This window comes from Corvus kubaryi, unplaced genomic scaffold (assembly GCF_017639235.1).
Source record: "Corvus kubaryi isolate FWS band 111438036 unplaced genomic scaffold, C.kubaryi_AGA036_p1.0 37300, whole genome shotgun sequence".
In the NCBI taxonomy this organism is placed as follows: domain Eukaryota; kingdom Metazoa; phylum Chordata; class Aves; order Passeriformes; family Corvidae; genus Corvus; species Corvus kubaryi.
The window spans coordinates 85,887-102,787 of NW_024581093.1; the positions used below are offsets into that span (position 1 = coordinate 85,887).

At 54.6% G+C, this 16,901-nt stretch overlaps 1 protein-coding gene across 1 annotated transcript in view; it reads left to right on the forward strand.

Moving 5' to 3' along the window:
• ANKRD11 (ankyrin repeat domain 11) overlaps positions 1 to 16,901 on the forward strand; it is a 111,631-nt gene that overhangs the window by 77,351 nt on the left and 17,379 nt on the right. The window contains exons 3-4 of the mRNA XM_042027000.1: positions 1,113 to 1,257; positions 8,387 to 8,525. Of these exons, the coding sequence (XP_041882934.1) occupies positions 1,171 to 1,257; positions 8,387 to 8,525 (226 nt within the window). The 5' untranslated portion in view covers positions 1,113 to 1,170. The remainder of the gene's footprint in view (positions 1 to 1,112; positions 1,258 to 8,386; positions 8,526 to 16,901) is intronic.

The following is a 16,901-nucleotide window of genomic DNA, read 5'->3' on the forward strand; positions in this document are numbered from 1 at the left end:
ATTGCTGTTGGGGTTGCTGGGGATCACTCCGCACAGATATCCCGTTGCACTGATGCTTTCCAGCCTCTGGTCTTGGGAGAGGAGATACTCCTGTTCACCTGAAAGGGCCTTGGCTCCAGCCAGTGTTCCTGAGCCCTGCTCCAGCTTGTGCCTCGCTGCATTTCACATGGCAGTTGTCTTTCCAGCCCTGTAACCAAGCAACACACGAGGAGCAGGGAGCGCTTTGTCCTCTCCAGGTTGGCTTTCCCCAGCCAAGGTGCAGAGCAGGGTGAGGAGCTGTGACAAGCTGCTCCAGGAACACCGAGCCCTCTGTGCTTCCTGCTCCTGTCTCATGATGGCAACATGTTCAAAGAGTGCCTTTTTAATGGAGCTTTTGTAATTTGTTTGGTCCTGCGAGTGTCTGGGAATTCAGTGTGGCAAACTGGGTCTGTCCTCCTGTCCCCGTGCTCCGGACAAAGCCACAGCTGCAGGAAGCTTTATGTGGGCTTGGGGTGATGCTGTCGATGAAGAGCAGGAGGGATATTGCTCTTTGATGGGACTTGATCCCTTCTAGGTTGTTCCTTGCATATGAGACAAGCCGTGTCTGCAGCTGCAGGATCCAGTTTGGAGTTGGCCTCTTCTCCCAGGAAACAAGTGACAGAATGAGAGGAAACAGCCTCAGGCTGTGCCAGGGGAGGTTCAGGTTGGAAATCAGGAGGAATTTCTTCATGGAAAGGGTTGTCAGGTGATGGAAGGGTCTGCCCAGGGAGATGGCAGAGTCCTCATCCCTAGAGGTGTCCAAGGAAGGCCTGGAGGTGGCACTCAGTGCTCTGGGCTGGTGACAAGGTGGGGATCGGGCACAGGTTGGATTCGATGTTTTGGAAGGTCTTTTCCAAGCTCAGTGATTCTGTGTGATTCCATGTGTGATTCCTTGCAGCACCTCTGTTACTCACTGGGAAAGTGACAGGAGCCTGCTGCAGCTTTTCCCACATCTGAGGGTGCTCTGCCATCCCAGAGTTTCCATCCAGGGGTTGGGAGGGGGTTTATCCTCATGGGAAGTGCCTTGTCTTTCCCCCCCACAATGGAGAGATCCTTTGGAGATGTCTGACCTCCCTTTTCCTCTCTCCCAACAGACGGTTGATGATGAGGCGATGGCAGCATAAATGAAGATCAAGTAAGGAAGGCAGAACGATGCCCAAGGGTGGGTGTTCTAAAACACCACAGTCAGAAGATTTCTCTCTCAGCAACGACATGGTGGAGAAACAAACGGGGAAAAAGGTAACATGTTTGGGCCACCTGCCTTCCTTCGGGGATGCTGCTCCTTGAGCCTGGAGTCCTCAAGCCATGGCAGCGTTTGACGTGGCAGGAGGTTGCCCTGGGCTCTTATCCCAGGATTTACATTGGTGTGTTGGTGCTCTGCCAGCTGATGGGGTTGGGTTTATTTTCCTGTGGCTGCAGTCCTTCCCAGGAAGTGCTGTTCCCACCTGGATCCGAGTCAGCCGAGTGACAGGGGATGCTTTGGAAGATTCTCTTTTGCAAGTTCTGTGTGTTTTAGGGGTTTCTGCACTAAGCTGTGGAAGACCTAAGTGATGTGGTGATGGTGCAAGTGTGTGCTGGGTGAGGGAGGAGCTTCTCCTCCTCTGGATGGAAATCCAGGTCCTTGTCAGTTCGGCTGGTCTGGCTTTTCCCAGCAGCACAGCTGGACCGGCTCAGCCTGGGAGTTGCTCTGCTGAAGTTGCTGCTTCTGAGGGTTGATTTGAGGTGTTGTCTGGTTTTTGGTGTGGCTTAGGTGAAACTACTGAGATGAAATCTGAGTTTACCTTCACACTTCTCCTCTTCATCCTGTTTTGCTCTAGGTGTGAGCTCAGCCTCCTCTCATTCAGCTTTTCCCCCCTTCTCAGTATCAGTCATTTCCAGTCAATAGCTGTCCAGAAAACTGTGTGCAAATGTTGCTTTTAAATAAACATGAAAACCTACATCTACTGAGTTGTGCTAAGGAACAAATCTCATCCACTTCTCTTTCATCTCCCTGCTCAGTTTCTCAGCATTCCCCTGGGAGTTTTTGCCAGGCCCCGGGAGCTGAAGCTGAGCACGGTGAGCCCCAGCTCCGTCACTTCCCCAGCAATCCCACCCCACTGATGGCAGTAAGTCCTCATATGACTGAGCTCTTGTTATTGACAAAATGGGGAAAATGCAAAATAACCAACAGGAAAATCCCAGGCAGGATTTGGTTGTGGAGCACCTCGGTGGCGTCTGCCACGTTCCCCTTTCTGTGTCACTGCACGTGCAGGTCGGTGCAGGAGTGTTGTGGGCGCAGCGTGGGGCTTCTTAGGAGGGGGAAAATCTGGGATTAGGGGTGTTGGAGGGGGAACAGCTGCCTGGTAGCATGGGGAAGATGCCAGGATTTACCCTGGCAAAGGAGGCTGTGCCCAGCAGTGCAGGATATGTAAATACAGGCTGGGTCTGTGCTGGGTAAGAAGCTTAATGCTGGCGCAGGTGCTCGGGGAGGGAGAGGATCAGTTGGAATATGAATCAGCTCCCATTTTATTTCATCCACTCCCGGCAGCTTAAAGGCTGCGTGTTATTTACAGAGCAGGTTTGTCGAGCGGCGCGGGGCACGCCAGGAAGCGGAGTTATCTCCCGCTGGCTAAAGAACTAGGACACAATTCCTGCCTCCCATTCAGAGGCACAGGCCTGCCCGGAGTGGCGCTGAGAGGGGACGGGGCAGAGTTCCTGCTCCTTTAATTCTGGCTTTTGCAACAGAGGAGACGCTCGCAGGCTCTTGTCTTCCAGGGGCTGAGCTGAGCTCCAGCCCGAGTGGCTTTTGCCCTGTTTCTGGTTAATTCTGAAGCTGAGCCGGAGCAGTGACTCAGGGGAAAAGCACTTCGACCTCCTCCCTGCAGACGCTGTTGTACCTGCCTGTCAGCAACCACTGCCTTGCATTTATCTTGCCTTTGTCAACACGTTCAAAGGCCCGAGCTGGGACTTGGCTCAGCTTCCCTTCGAGGCTGGAGAGGGAGGGCAGAGCCTGGGTTGTGCGCAGGGACCCGCCATGGGCGCAGGGAGAGCATGGCAAAGTGGTGCCAACCAAGTGTTTTCCTCTTACGGTGACCTTAATATTGATAGTTGATTTAGCATTAAACAGGCTTTGCATGCCTGGGCTCTGCAGCTCTGGCAGGTGGAGGGGGGTCCTGGTGCTGCAGCGGGCTGAGTACCACAGGGGACAAGGGGCTGGCCTTGAGCTGAAAGAGGAGAGGTTTAGATGGGATATTGGGAAGAAATTCTTCCCTGTGAGGGGGGGGAGGCCCTGGCACAGGGTGCCCAGAGAAGCTGTGGCTGCCCCTGGATCCTTGGGAGTGTCCAAGGCCAGGTTGGACAGGACTTGGAGCAACCTGGTGTGTGGAAGGTGTTCCTGCCCATGGCAGGGGGTGGAACGAGATGAGTTTTGAGGTCCCTTCTCACCCAAACCATTGCAGGATTCTGGAATCACCAACTTTTGAACCTGAGTTCCATGCTTGATCATGCAGCAGGCTCTCAGGGGAGCTGCCCTGTTCCAGAGGGCTCCTGCTTTGAGGAAGTGGCTGTGAGCTGCTGCCTGGCAGTAGTAGAGCTCATTATAGGAGGGAACTCCTGGCTCTCTGCTCCCTGCCCCTCCACAGGAGGGACTTAGGAACTGGTGGGATGCAGCCCTGAGAGTGAAGTGGTTTAAAGAGCGTGTCTGAGGGCGCTGGATGCTCTGTGGTGTTGGATGAGGAGCCGTTTCTCCCGAGGTTAGTGGAGCCCTTATAAGGCTGCACAAGCCTGCCCGGGGCGGGCGCTGGCAGCCCCTGGGCTCCTCCTGCTCCCTTTAGCCTGAAGGCTTTTGTAGAAATCTGCATGCCATATATGAATAATTCTCCTTTCTGGTTTAGATCCACAGATCCCCATAGCAGGCGATTACTCATGACTTAGGCTGAACAGAGCACCACAGCAAGGGTTATGTCAGTTGTCAGAAGCATTTCCTGGTGGGCCTGGCCTGGCGTGGCTGCATGGTTACACCGTGTGCTCAGCACAGCCTTTGCCTCTTTATGGGGAAATGCTCCCTCTTGCATAGTCAAAAGTGCATTTTTGCTGCAGTGAACACCAAGCAGAACAGCACTTACCCTGGTTTTTGCTTGTAGGAGCTGGCAGAGGTTAAAAAAACTTGAGGTCTTTCTCCTTCCCCTTCTCCTCTTTTCAGAGAAGGGAAACGTGGTCCTTATTTTTCAGTTCTTCATGAAATCTGTTGTGCTGTCAGGACTTTCCAGACTGGATGAGTGAGTGCTGGGCTCTGTGTCCAGCACAGAGTCACTCACCGGAGTGTGAAACCTGCAGGAGTATCTGGGTGACTGAAGAGATGACATTTCAGTGAAGTTAATCAACCCGTGCTCATCACAGGGTCATATTTCTTACAAACTTCGGTGCCTGAGGCTCACAGGAACGGGACTTCAGCTCCAGTCACCTCCATGCTCCACATGTTTTATTGCAGCATTGATAACAACACAAATTCAGACTTTCTGGAACTTCGTGTGTGTGTGTTGTACTCTGGCTTTGGGAAGGCTATGGGGGGCCCAGATTTAGGGAATTGTTTGGTTTTCACCAAATCCAGTTGCTTTCTGGGTAAAACTGCACCCATTCCTTTTTGTGATGCAGGGTGGGAATCTTCTGCCCCTTCTCCCTTCTTGCTGGCACAGCCAGGACAGACCCTCTGGTGCAGGGAAAGTCCCTCTGTGGCAGCATTTGCTTTTTGCAGCGTGGGTTGTTTGCCCACAGCAGGAATCTGATGTGGGGCATTGCCCAGGGCACCAGCCTTGGAGCCTTCCTGGGCTTCTCCTCCCAGGCTGCCCATGCTGGTTTTGTTCATTGCTGTCTAATTTTTACTGACATCACAACCTGAAATGCTTAGAGCTCATTTTGGAGAACAAAGGGCTTTGGGGATTTCCATGGCTGGCAGTGCAAGTCTCTGCATAAGCACTGGACTGCGAGTCAGGCTCTGTCGGAGCGAGGTGACGGGGCTGGAAATACGGATTTCTTTGCATGCCTTTGTAAATTGTAGAATCATGCACTGATTTGGGCTGGAAGGGACCTTAAAGCTTATCTCATCCCTTCCACTAGGTCAGGGTGCTCAGAGCCCCATCTAAATGTCTCTGTCTTGCAGAAATCTGCATCAAAAAATCCCACAGGATTGTTTCTGCTCTGAGAACTGGCCTTTGGCCCGCTCGTGTGTCACAAATGCCCTGAGCAGATTGATGTCAGGGTCTGTGGTGCTGATGGGAGAAGCCCTTCCATCCCCACCCTGCAGCAGCTCGCTCTGGGTGGCTGCTGGGGCCAGTTCCTGGTGGGTTTGTGCTCCAACCACGGCGGCTGAGAGCGACTCGTGATGCATCTTTTCACTTTTGCAGGAGTAGCTCAAGGTGGGCTCAGTTACTCATAGTGCAACTCTTACTGCAGGTGTGATGTGTCAGGAGGGGATTTTTTCTGCTCACGGCTGCTGACAGCCCTTTGCCAAAGCAGCTTTTATTAACACCTGCAAAGGGGAACTTGCTGCTGCTGCTGAGCTTTCGACTCTTCCCCATCCCCAGACTCCTGTCCCGGCCTTGGAGAGCCCCAGCTCTCACACAGGGGTGTTCATACAAGTTGCTCTGCAATGTCAAGGCCAGCTTGGATGGGGCTCTGAGCAGCCTGATCTAGCGGAAGGTGTCCCTGCCCATGGCAAAAAGGGTTGGGATGAGATGAGCTTTGAGGTCTCTTCCAACCCAAACCATTCCAGGATTTTGTGATTCTAATTTGGATTTGTTCCATTTGTGAAACCTGATTCCGATGAGTCTGAGCTTACTTTAAACATGAGAAGACCTGAAAATGAAACAAGGTTTTACTCGAGTAAAGGACAACATTCTTCATTACAGAATTGGAAATAATTAGGGAAGTAAAGCTTAAAATAAGAAAATGAAAACTCTCAGGAGCTGGACTCTTCAACTGCCTTGACGTTCCACCCGCTGCTGCAGGCATCCCCAGCAGGTCGCTGCTTTCCAGGGGGAAGCAAAGTCTGGATCTTCCTTGCTCCAATTAGTAGAAAAGGTTATCATTGTGCTACTGTAGGAATTAATCTTCAAAGCTGCCGCCGCTTCCTTGGCTCCTGGTATTTAATTGTGCTGAACTGACGGGATCAGCAGCTCCGAGCGTTGGGGCGGAGGCAGAGGAGACGCTGCCTGAGCGTGCCCGGCACCGGCATTCACACGGACACTGCCAGGGCCACGCTGGGCTCACCCTCTGCTCTGAGAAGGGTTTTGTCATCATTCCTCTACTCTGTCTCTCCTCCAACACGGAGATCTTAGCAACATGGCAATAACTATGGCTTTAAACTGACAGACGGGATATCAGGGAAAAATCCTTCCCGGTGAGGGTGGTGAGGCCCTGGCACAGGGTGCCCAGAGAAGCTGTGGCTGCCCCTGGATCCTTGGGAGTGTCCAAGGCCAGGCTGGATGGGGCTTGGAGCAACCTGGGACAGTGGAAGGTGTCCCTGCCCATGGCAGGGGGTGGGACTGGATGGGCTTTAAGGTCCCTTCCTACCCAAACAATTCCATGATTCAAACTTCTAGAATGAGCTGCATTTTTACCTGTCCTGCCCTTTTTCTCACTCCTGAGTGCACAGAGATCCCAGGCAGCATTAATCCAGCAGAAAACCTACCTGTGTGTCTAAGAGCATCATCCAGATGCTTCTTGAACTCATACAGCCTTGGTGCCCTGACTGCTTCACCTGGCAGGAACCTCACAGACTCATGTCTTCAGTGTTCAGAGATGCCTTTCATTCAGGTAGATACAAGGAAAAGTTCAGGATGTGAATGGCCACTGTGGGACAAGGTGCATTATTTATTTGGTGGCTTTTATTCAGAAAACATACACATTTTATTTATCCTTTTGATAAAATATTTCATAGAATCATAGAACTAGGACAGACCAGGGTACCTGCTCACAACATGACATTCCTGGCAGGTGACGGGAGCTCCCTGGCCTCACCGCCACCTCAGAGCAGTAGAAGTGGCATCATTTGTTATTCCAAACTATTTTTGTTCACCTCAGAAAACATAAGTCAAAAGCTTTTCAATCTGGAGGGTTTAAAGGAAATGCTGGAGTGTTTATTTTGGCTGTGGGGGCTCTGTCCCGTCGCTCCGGGGCCGGTGCTCGCCGGCTGCTCTCGAGCAGGGCTGCCCTTCCTGGGGCTCCGAGCGTGCCTTGGCTGCCTCCCACCACAGAGCCCTGTCAGGCAGGTTTGTTTCTCTTGCTTTACCAAAAAAGGGATTCCCCAACCCATTTCCTTCATCCTCGCTGGAGGGCGGCCCCGGGGCTGTCACGCTGCCTGTGGCGCAGGGATGTGCAAACACATCCCCCTGGGGCGAGTCAGGGGCTTCTCTTTCTGCTGTGGGTGAAGTGTGGGCTCCAGGCAGACACGGAAAGAGGAAGGAGCGACGCACGCGGTGACGGTGACGCCGCAGTCCTGTGACTGCTGGCACCGGGGCCACCTGCCAGGGAGCTGCCAGGGCCAGACAGCAGGACTGTGCCTCTCTAAACAAGGGAATGCTCTTAGGCTGGCTCGTCTGAGCTTCCAGCCACGCTCTGGCATGATTTCCTGTACTGAGGTTCTTGTACTTAATCTCACTCTGCCTCTAAAGCGCAGAGTCTGGGTTTTGCTGGGTTGTTGAAGTCAGATCTGTGACAAAGCCGCTTGTGCTGCCCTTGTTGTTCGGGCAGGGGCACACTGGTCAGTCCAGAACTGCTCACTTAAAACAACCCTGTTCCTCACACACAGAAAACACAGGGCATGACCTCAGGCTGTGCAGTCCCAGCACACTGGACTCCTGGAGTTTGAGCTGGGAACCAGCTCTCCCTGGTCACATGAAAAATCTCATCTGTCTCAGTATCTGTAACTTGCTCAGGACGTTCCTTCAAAATCTCTTCCTGCTTCCGAGCAGTTCACAGCATTTTTGCTTCACATTGAAATCCAAACCAGCCTGAACAAACAGGACTGACACAAAGCAGGAATGGGTCATTCTTGTCGTGTGGTTGCATTTGGAATTCCTCAGGTTCCCCTATCCCAGCCTGCCTTCCCTCTGTGCCCACAGCCAGGTGCATCCTCAGCCTCACGCAAACAATTCATTTGTCACATGAATTGGTTGGGATTTGGCACCATGCAGCAGCCTTGATTGGCCTGGCTCTTCTCTGGTGGTGGTAGAGCTTTAGATCTTGGTGGAGGCTGCGTTGGCAAACCCTGATGCTGGAAATCAGCAGCAGAAAGGGAAGGGATGTTGCATGAGGCCAGTGCAGGATTTGGGGAGTCAGGTGAGCACAGTCTGGGGAAGGCTCCTGTTGATCTGGTCTCTTCTCTTTCCAGGATAAAGATAAAGTTTCTCTAACCAAGACTCCAAAGTTGGACCGGAGCGATGGCGGCAAAGAGGTGAAAGAGCGAGCGACCAAACGCAAGTTGCCTTTCACTGTCGGAACAAATGGAGATCAAAAAGACTCGGATACAGGTACACAAATGCCACGTTCCACCCTCAGATCCTGGGTGATGGGGCTGGTGGGGAGCACACAGGATCCAGTGTGCAGCCAATCCGTAGGGAAGTGTTGTATCAAATTCCCTGTATTTTTTAATTGAAGGAAGAGGCATGTGGACAAGGGACTGGATGGGATGACTGCTCTGCTCCACACGTGCACATCTGTTCTTAGGGATGTTTTTAGGTGGACCAAGCCATGGCTGTGTGAGGGGACCCCTTTCCTTCAGCTCTTGTCTGTTCTCCTTGTTTCTGACTATCCCGGTTCAGGAACTGTGGCTGGGACAAGCCATGGAGCAGGGCCTGCTTGTGAGAACTTAGAAAATAAGGGAATAAAGATGAATAGTCTTTAAAAGAAAACCAACAAGTAGAATCTGGTCAAGCAGGTCAGTCTTGTAGCAGAAGAGTGGCTGGTGCATGAGGCTCCTGGATGGGCTGTTGGATTTGTTAGCAGTTGGGAAGAGCTGTCACAAAGCTTTGGCATGGAGAAAATTGTGTTGTTTGGTTGTGAGGGGCTGAGCTGTGGATTTCTGGGCAGAGGTTTGTGTGGATTCTTCCTGTACATTCCTGGGAAATCTGCATTTGGAAATAGTTCTGGTCAGGTAAAGCTCAGTGATTGTGTAAAGAGATAGAACAGGCTAAAAGTTGGGAATATCCTTGAAAATGGTACAAAGGCTGTATTTGGTGGTGTTCTGTGGTGAGCCTGGGAGATGGGATGACGTGGGTTGAGTCTCCTCTGGCTCAGGAGTTGGGAGGGCAGATTTGGAAGGGCCAGGAGTGCCACTGCAGCAGTGAGGGCTGTTCATGGGCAGGGACATGTGGTGGTGACGTGTCCTGAGGCTGGCCCAGTGTTTCCATGGGTTTGTGTTCCTGAACTCCCTGTCCGGAGAGAAAGTTTCCAAACATTTGTTAATTGTCTGAAGCGTGTTGGCTGTTTGCAGAGTTTTGGGTTGCTGTCGTGTCTCCCTTGGGGTGTCACCTTGGCGAGGGTGGCCGGGCCCAGGCAAAGCTGATTAACCAGAGCTGGAGCTGCTCTTTGTCAAGGGTGTTTGTGCTACGTTCAGTACTGGGTTGAGAGTTGGAGCCCAAGCTGGCTGCAGGGCTGTCTGACCCTCGTGACAGCTGGAACGTCACGGCAGGGATCTGCTTTTCCCAGGGCTCCGCTGGCTCTCTGGCTGCAGAGATGTTGGAAATGTTTGCGCTGGCAGCAGCGAGAAGGAAACCAAATGCAGAGGAGAGCAGGGAGAGCTGCTGGGAGAGGCTGCGGCTGCTGGGTGGGAGCAGCAGCCCATGAGACCCCCCTGCCCAGGGGCTCCCCCATTACCCCTCTGCTTTCTGCAGCTGCGTGACTTTTAGCTCCGGACACGTCTTCTCCTTCCTCTGCAGAGCTCTTCCCCTTCCTCTCCAGAGCTCGTCCTTCCTGGGGAAGTGGGTGAGCTGAGGGGCAGCGGCAGCCCAGCTCCCAGAGGAGACCTGGAGGGGGGTCATGGCACTCAGAGACCCATTTAAAGACAAACTGGGCTCTCACAAACTCTGGGAAGGTGTGTGGAAGGTGCAGGCGAGTCTCAACAACCTGTTTGGTGGGGACTGGGGAGGAAGTGACTCAGCCACTGGGTTGGAGATCCCGGCAGGGAGCTGCAGATCGATGTGCACAGTCAGACTGGTGCTTAGCAGGAGCCTGTTTCTGTTCCCTGACATCGTTTACTCCAGGAATCAGATGCTGGAGATGGGAAAAGACTTCCTGGCACCTTGCTCTGCTCTTGCATCATCCCATTGCAGGGTGTTTCAAGCCTGTCTGGTCCTTGGCCTGGCTCGAGGTAGAGGCAGGTACAGACGTGTTTGTGGTGCGCAGAAGCTGCACATTCTGGGGGTGGAGGAGTCCCCCCCAGTCTGAGCTGGTGCCATCAGTGGCACCTGGCTGAGGACACACGTGTGACATGCAGGACAGGCTTTTGTTTGGAACAAAGGCTGCTGTGCACCCACCCCACGTTCCTGCAGGAGGGGGAGGCGGCTGCTGCTTGTTCTGCTCCTCAGCTTTGCTCCCAGCCCTCGGAGCAGCGGGATTGCACCATCGCTGCTGGCTGACCCCGGGTGGTTTATGTAATGTGGTCTTGCTTCCCAGGCTGTGTCCATGGGCTGCTGTGTGTGCATGAGGGCGTGTGCCAGGATATTCCACGGCCACGTGGAATTCAGCTGTAAGGACGTGGGAGCTGAGAGCTAGCAGAGCTCTCTCTTTGCTTCTAGTGGGGTATTTTTCTCCTGTTCAAATGTTTAAACAATAGCGTGGATCCTCATCCTGATGTGTTGCAGTGACTCATTTTCCTTAGCACGCTGTGTGTTGCTTTTTTCCCGGATGGCTCTGGCTCAGCCCTGACGTAGGTGCTCCATGTGTGGGGTGAGAAACATCAGAGGTGGGTTTGTCTCCCATGGAAAGGTAGCAAAACCCACCCTGGCCAGGGGTGGGTCAGCAGCTGGTGCTGCGGGACGGTTTGGGGGCAGATGGGATATTGGGAAAGAATTCCTTCCTGTGAGGGTGGGGAGGCCCTGGCACAGGGTGCCCAGAGCAGCTGTGGCTGCCCCTGGATCCCTGGCAGTGCCCAAGGCCAGGCTGGACACTGGGGCTCAGAGCAGCCTGGGACAGTGGAAGGTGTCCCTGCCCATGGCAGGGGTGGGACAAGATGAGCTTTAAGGTCCCTTCCAACCTAAACCATTGCAGGATTCTGTTGTGTGGGCTCCCGGAGGCGTTACTGGCCAGCACTGTGCTGAGCGCATGGTTTGGGTACGGTTAGTTCAGAGCTAAATCTTTTAAAATAATCTCTCTCAAAATGGTTTCTAGAGCAACAATTCTGGCTCTCGGGTTCTTCAGAGTTAACTAAATAAACTGTCTTTAGGAAAAAAAAAATGGCATCGAGCCATGAGCCTCCAGACTGTGCATGTTACAGCTCCAGCACTGTGGGAGCAGCATCTCTGTGCCTCTGACTTCTCCTCCTTCCTTCTCCTTCCCTCGTGTGGCATCTCCCCACATCCACAGGCGCTGCCCAGAGCCTACGTGCTGCCTGGCAGCCGCCAAACGAGCACAGCCAGCTTTCCTCCCAGCAGCTCCAGCAGCGTGCGCGGCTCCCCGGCCGTGCGCCGCGCTGGGAGGGGGCTTCAAACCCAGGAATATTGGATAATTGTGGTATTAACAAACACGCGGAGAGGGAGATGGGAACAGTCCTGCTGGGAAGGCACCTGGCAGGAGAGGTGGGCACGGGCGGCTGGCGCACCGGTGCTGTGGCTGCGGCGCTGAGCCACGGCTGAGTCATGGCTGACTCAACGGCACCAGACTGCCGGCGTGGGGCCGGGCACTCCCCACCTCCCGCGGGCTCTGACGGGATGGATCCGCAGCAACAGGTCCCTCGCTGCGGAGTGGGACAGGTAACGCTGGTGGAGAGCAGCTGTGAGATGCACGGAGCGCAGAAGGCCGTGTGCCCGCTCCTCCTGCGGATGGTTTCCTCAGCTGGATGTCACGCTGTCACTTGAGTCCCTTGGCTCGAGGTACAGCTGTGGTTTCCAGGCCTTTTGTCATCAGCAGGGAGAGTTGGGGCTCAGTACAAATCTCGGAGCACGCTGAGATAATTTTGGCCTCTCACAGCGCCTGAGCAAGGCTGGGTCAAAGCTGGTGGTCCTCAGCAGTGCTGGGGGCCCTGCTCTCCTTGGTGTCCCACTCCCTCCCTGGGGGTCCCTCGCTGGGTGCCCAACTCCCTCCCACTGTGTGTTCCAGTCCTCCCTCTTTGTCCAGTTCTCTCCCTGTGTGTCCATCTCCTTCCCTGGGTGCTTCTGGAGGAATAAGGGAGAGGGAAACCCCCACCAGCTCTCCAAGCTGGTCTGTGCACATCAACCTCTCCGGGAGCCCAGGGCTGATTCCGGGGCTCGTGGCTGGCCAGGGAGGTGCTGTGGTGGCCGAGGGCCAGTGTGAATATGGTTGGCAGGAGCCGGCCTTGGAGCTTCAAACTCCGTCTCTCTAATCCCCCGAGGTTGTTACATGACGCTAATTAGTAGGTTAGAAAATGCTCGATGAATCAGCTGACCCAAACCATCCTCTCCCGGAGCCGGCTGCTGCTTGCCTAATGCTGGAGCGTTTGGAGCGGCATGGCATGGGAACGGGCTTGGGAACGGGCTCGTTAGTCCCAAGTCGGCGAGGCTGGCGAGGGAATCCGTGAGAAGCAAATTGCTGGCTTATTAAAAAAGGCATCTGCATCCCACAGTGGTGTTTGTGCCGTTCCTGTGCCTGGCTGCGCTCCGGTGTGTGCAGCTGGGGCTCGCAGGGGCTGCGCTGCAGCAGGGCTTTCTTTGCTTGTGTCATTTCAATCCTTTTACTAAAATAGTAAGAAACTGTTCTCACCTAGCAACCAGGGAGAGAGTGAATGTCAGAGCTTCTCCCTTCCTAGCTGGGCTCTATAATGCCAGTACAGTGTGGAGAGCCTAGCACACACCAGCCTTCAGATCACCCTGAGAAACTCCCCGTGTGCAGCAGCCATCTGGGAAGGGCTGCGCAGAAAACCAGGTCGTTTTATGACGGGAGCTGCCATAAATCTCCCTCCTCCCCCCTCATCACCTCCTTAACATGCAGAGGGAGAGGTTGCAGTGTGCTGTGTCTCTGTGAACCAAAAATCTATCAATGATGGCTTTTTCCTTAATACAAGAGCTTTTATCAGCGCTGTCTGCAGAGTGTCCTGGCCCCAGCTCCGGGAGGGGAGGGCTTGGCCGGAGCCTTCCTCCCCCGTCCTCCCTCCTCCAGCTCTTTCTATTTCGTGGGAAATGAACGGTCTGACTTAAAAATTGGTCTTGCTCTGAATTATTCACTTTTAACATGGATATTGTTGTTTCTGATGAAGCCTCTGGGCTCCTCTCGCAGCATTTTGGGTGCCAGTGGCCACTCTACGGAGGAGCTGCTTTTACACATCGGGGCACAGCTGTGGGGTCTGGCCTACAAGTGTAGGGAGAACACCTGGATTTGGATCACAGGCTGTCATACAGCATTAAACCTCTCCAGTCAAATCATACTTCAAAATACTGCAGCCAGTGGGGTCGGGCCCTGCAGATCCTCATCCCCAGGGAGCCCAGCTGAGTAGTGGGGATGGTGGGCTCAGCTGCACACAATGACCTGACATGGTTATAAAGGGGCTTGTTCCTTCTGGCACCTTTCCTCTGCTCCTGACTCACAGCCAAGGTCTCCACCATCCTTCCCAGCAGTGTGGGATGAGGTTCTGGTTCTCCATCCTTCAAGTTGGGAACAAGCTCCCTGTTGTATGGGAGCAGCTCAGAGTGCCTTCTGTCAAGGCAGACCTTGCTTTTCCTCTTGTTTTCCTCCAGATCACCTCCTGGTTGTGCCCCTGGTCTGTTGGCTCTGCAGCGTGCCCATGACCCCCTGGTGCCAGTGTGTCCCCCCAGCCCAAGCCATGTTCCTCTGCATGCCAGGGGTCTCCTGCTCACCCTCCTCACTGAGCTCTTCACCACCGAGTGTCCTGGCCTGTCCTGCTGCCCTCTGTTGTTTGTCCACCTGTGCCACGGTGCTGCTTCCCTTTCCACGCCGCTCCTGCCACCTCCAGCCTTCCCCTCAGCCTGTCCTTCAGTTCTGGAGTGCCCCAGAGCTCTGGCATGTGGTGGGACCGTGCTGCTGTCAGCCTTTCACCTTCTGAATCATCGGCCCACATTGCAGGTGCCCTGTGAGCCTGGGAGTGCATCCCCAGGCCACGGTGCTGGGCTGGACCTGCTCTTCCCTGCTTTGAGCCGACATGCTCCAAAACGTTTTATGCCCTCCAAGTTCTGCAGCAGGAATGAGTCACTCTTACGCAGGCTGGGCCGGGCTGGGGGGAGCGGAGCCCGCGTGCTCTCCCGGGGGTGCAGTGCAGTCTCTGTTGCTGTCTGTGCCGTTCTAATTTATTCCTATTGATCTCCTGGTCGTGCTCGCTCGGCACAGCAGCGGTTGCAAAGCCCCTCTCGCCGGTGAGCCGGCGCTCGGCGTGGCCGCGCGGCACCGAGACGTTCGGCGCGAGCCGCTCTTTGGAAGTGGTGTTTTTCCTCAGGGTTCCACCTTCCGAGCGTGTGTTGTCATGCCGAGCAGTGGGAGCAGATGCTCTCTGCGTTACGGGGTGTGCTGCGTGCGTGGGGAGCGAGGAGCCGCGTGGCTCCGGCCTCCCCGCGACCTGCACGCGTCCCACCGTGCGCCAGAGAAACCTCCGAGAGGTTTTCCATCACCGCCCTGCTCTCCTGCCTTCCCTGCCCCTCTGCGTTTCACCTGAGGCTGGGTTCAGCCTGTGTCTGCACACAGAGCCAGCCCAGCAGCACTGAATCCCTCTCAATCTGCCCTGGGATTCTTGTGGAGTTGCCAAGGCACTTCCAGCAGCCCTGGATTTGTGCTCCCCATTGCAGCACTGCCCAGAGTCTCATGTGGGCATGAGAACCACCCTCAAGCTAGTGCTCAAACCCCTTTGTCCTGGGGATCTGCTCCTGCTCTGCCTTTGCAGCCTCTCGGGCTCTGTGTGGTGAAAGGCAGGAGCAGTTCCCGGCTCAGCTCCTGCTTTCCCCTTTAAGCCTGCACACGCGGTTCCTGCTGGCGTCAGCGTGAGGGAAGAGCCGAGCAGGATCCCCGAATTAAACCAGGGCTGATGCTCGGGAGGTTTGCAGAAGGGCTGAAGCAAGCAGCAAACGAGCTGCTTTAAAAATAGCTGCATGGAGGTGTGGCTCATCCCGGGCTCATGGAGCATCCGTGGGCTGCCGTGGTCCTCCTCCCGCTGGGATCTGTGTGCACGGTCCAGCCACCGCCGCTGCAGATCGGCACTGGGGGCTCCCTGCCTGCACCCCCCCCGTATCGCTGGGGTCTGTGCTTGCTAAAGGGATTTTAGTGTGAAATCAGCTTTTTTTCTGTCAGCCGAGGTGGATAACACTGGGAGAGTTTCTCTCCAGTCGCTCCATGTTGTTGCAAGGAGTTGCAGAGGCGCAGTTAATTGGAGGCACAGGAGCAGCCCGCAGGAGCTGGCGAGTGGAGATCTCTGGGCAGGGACACCTTTAAATCTGCTGAAAATCTGATTCTGAGTAAAATCCTCTGGGCTGAAATAACATGTGCAGCTCTGTGAGCCTGGGACCAGCCAGAGCCAGGAGAGCCAGCCCAGTGCCAGGCGGGATTCTCACCCAGCTGAGGCTCAGGATGGGAGGTGGGTGCTGGGAGCAGCTCCATCTCCATCCTCCTGCTTGTGTTTCAGACCCACTGCAGGATCTTGCTGATGTGATCCCTCCACATTGCCTGAGGATTGTGCCACTCAGGGAGCCAGGGGCTGCCACACTGCCCACACTGGGATGCCAGCACTGGAGCCATAGAATCACAGAATCCTGGGATGCTTTGGGTTGGAAGGGAGCTTAAAGCTCATCTCCACCCCCTGCCACGGGCAGGGACACCTTCCGCTGGACCAGGTGTGACATCCCACCCTTAAGGGTAGGTCATCACACCAGGTTGCTCCAGGTCCCATCCAGCTGGCCTTGAACCCTTCCCACTGGGAAGCACGAGCCCGCGTCCTCGGCTGCCTCCCCTCAGCGAGCGAGAAAGCAGCAGTCGCTTTCCAATTTATTTTTATCTTGTTGATCACATGCTTTGTAATGTTAAATGTTCTGTGGAGGAGGAAATTTCTGCAACTGCAGAATGAATAGGAGTTTAGGGGGTTTCGGTTGAACTTGATAATCAATTTTTGCAAATCCCAGGCTCGTGCTGACAACCTGCAGCAGCCAAGGGATATTAATGAAAATGTTCCCATTCTAATTGTGGCTCCGTACGTGCGGAGCAGCCCTGGGCACCGTGTACTTCAGGGACTCTGCCTGCTGGCACCGTGTACTTCAGGGACTCTGCCTGCTGGCACCAGCCAAGATGTGACCCCTCGAATGTCTTCATGCCTGGCCTTGGGGCACGGCTGGATGTGACCGAGGCTGGGGGAAGCCAGGCCTGTCTGAGCAGGGTTTAAGCAGCTTGGAGCAGCAGCTGAGAGTCTCAGGAGGAGCAGGGAGGTGCTGCACACATGGATCAGGTGTCCCTGTGTCCCCTGGCAGGACACACAGCACAGCAACGTGGCTCCTGGAGCCACCCCGGCAAAGTTGTCTTCCCGTAAGCATGCTGGGTTTAATTTTATTTTAAGCCATTAAAAAACTGTCCTATGATCTGATTTCATCTTCCAGCTCTGTTACAGCTGCCAGGATGACCAAAATGTGGTTTCAGAGTAGACTGGGATTCGCCTTCAATGCAGACATGTTTCCAGGGCTTGCATTTCATAGAATCATGGAATGGTTTGGGTTGGAAAGGACCGTAAGGTTCATCTCATCCCACCC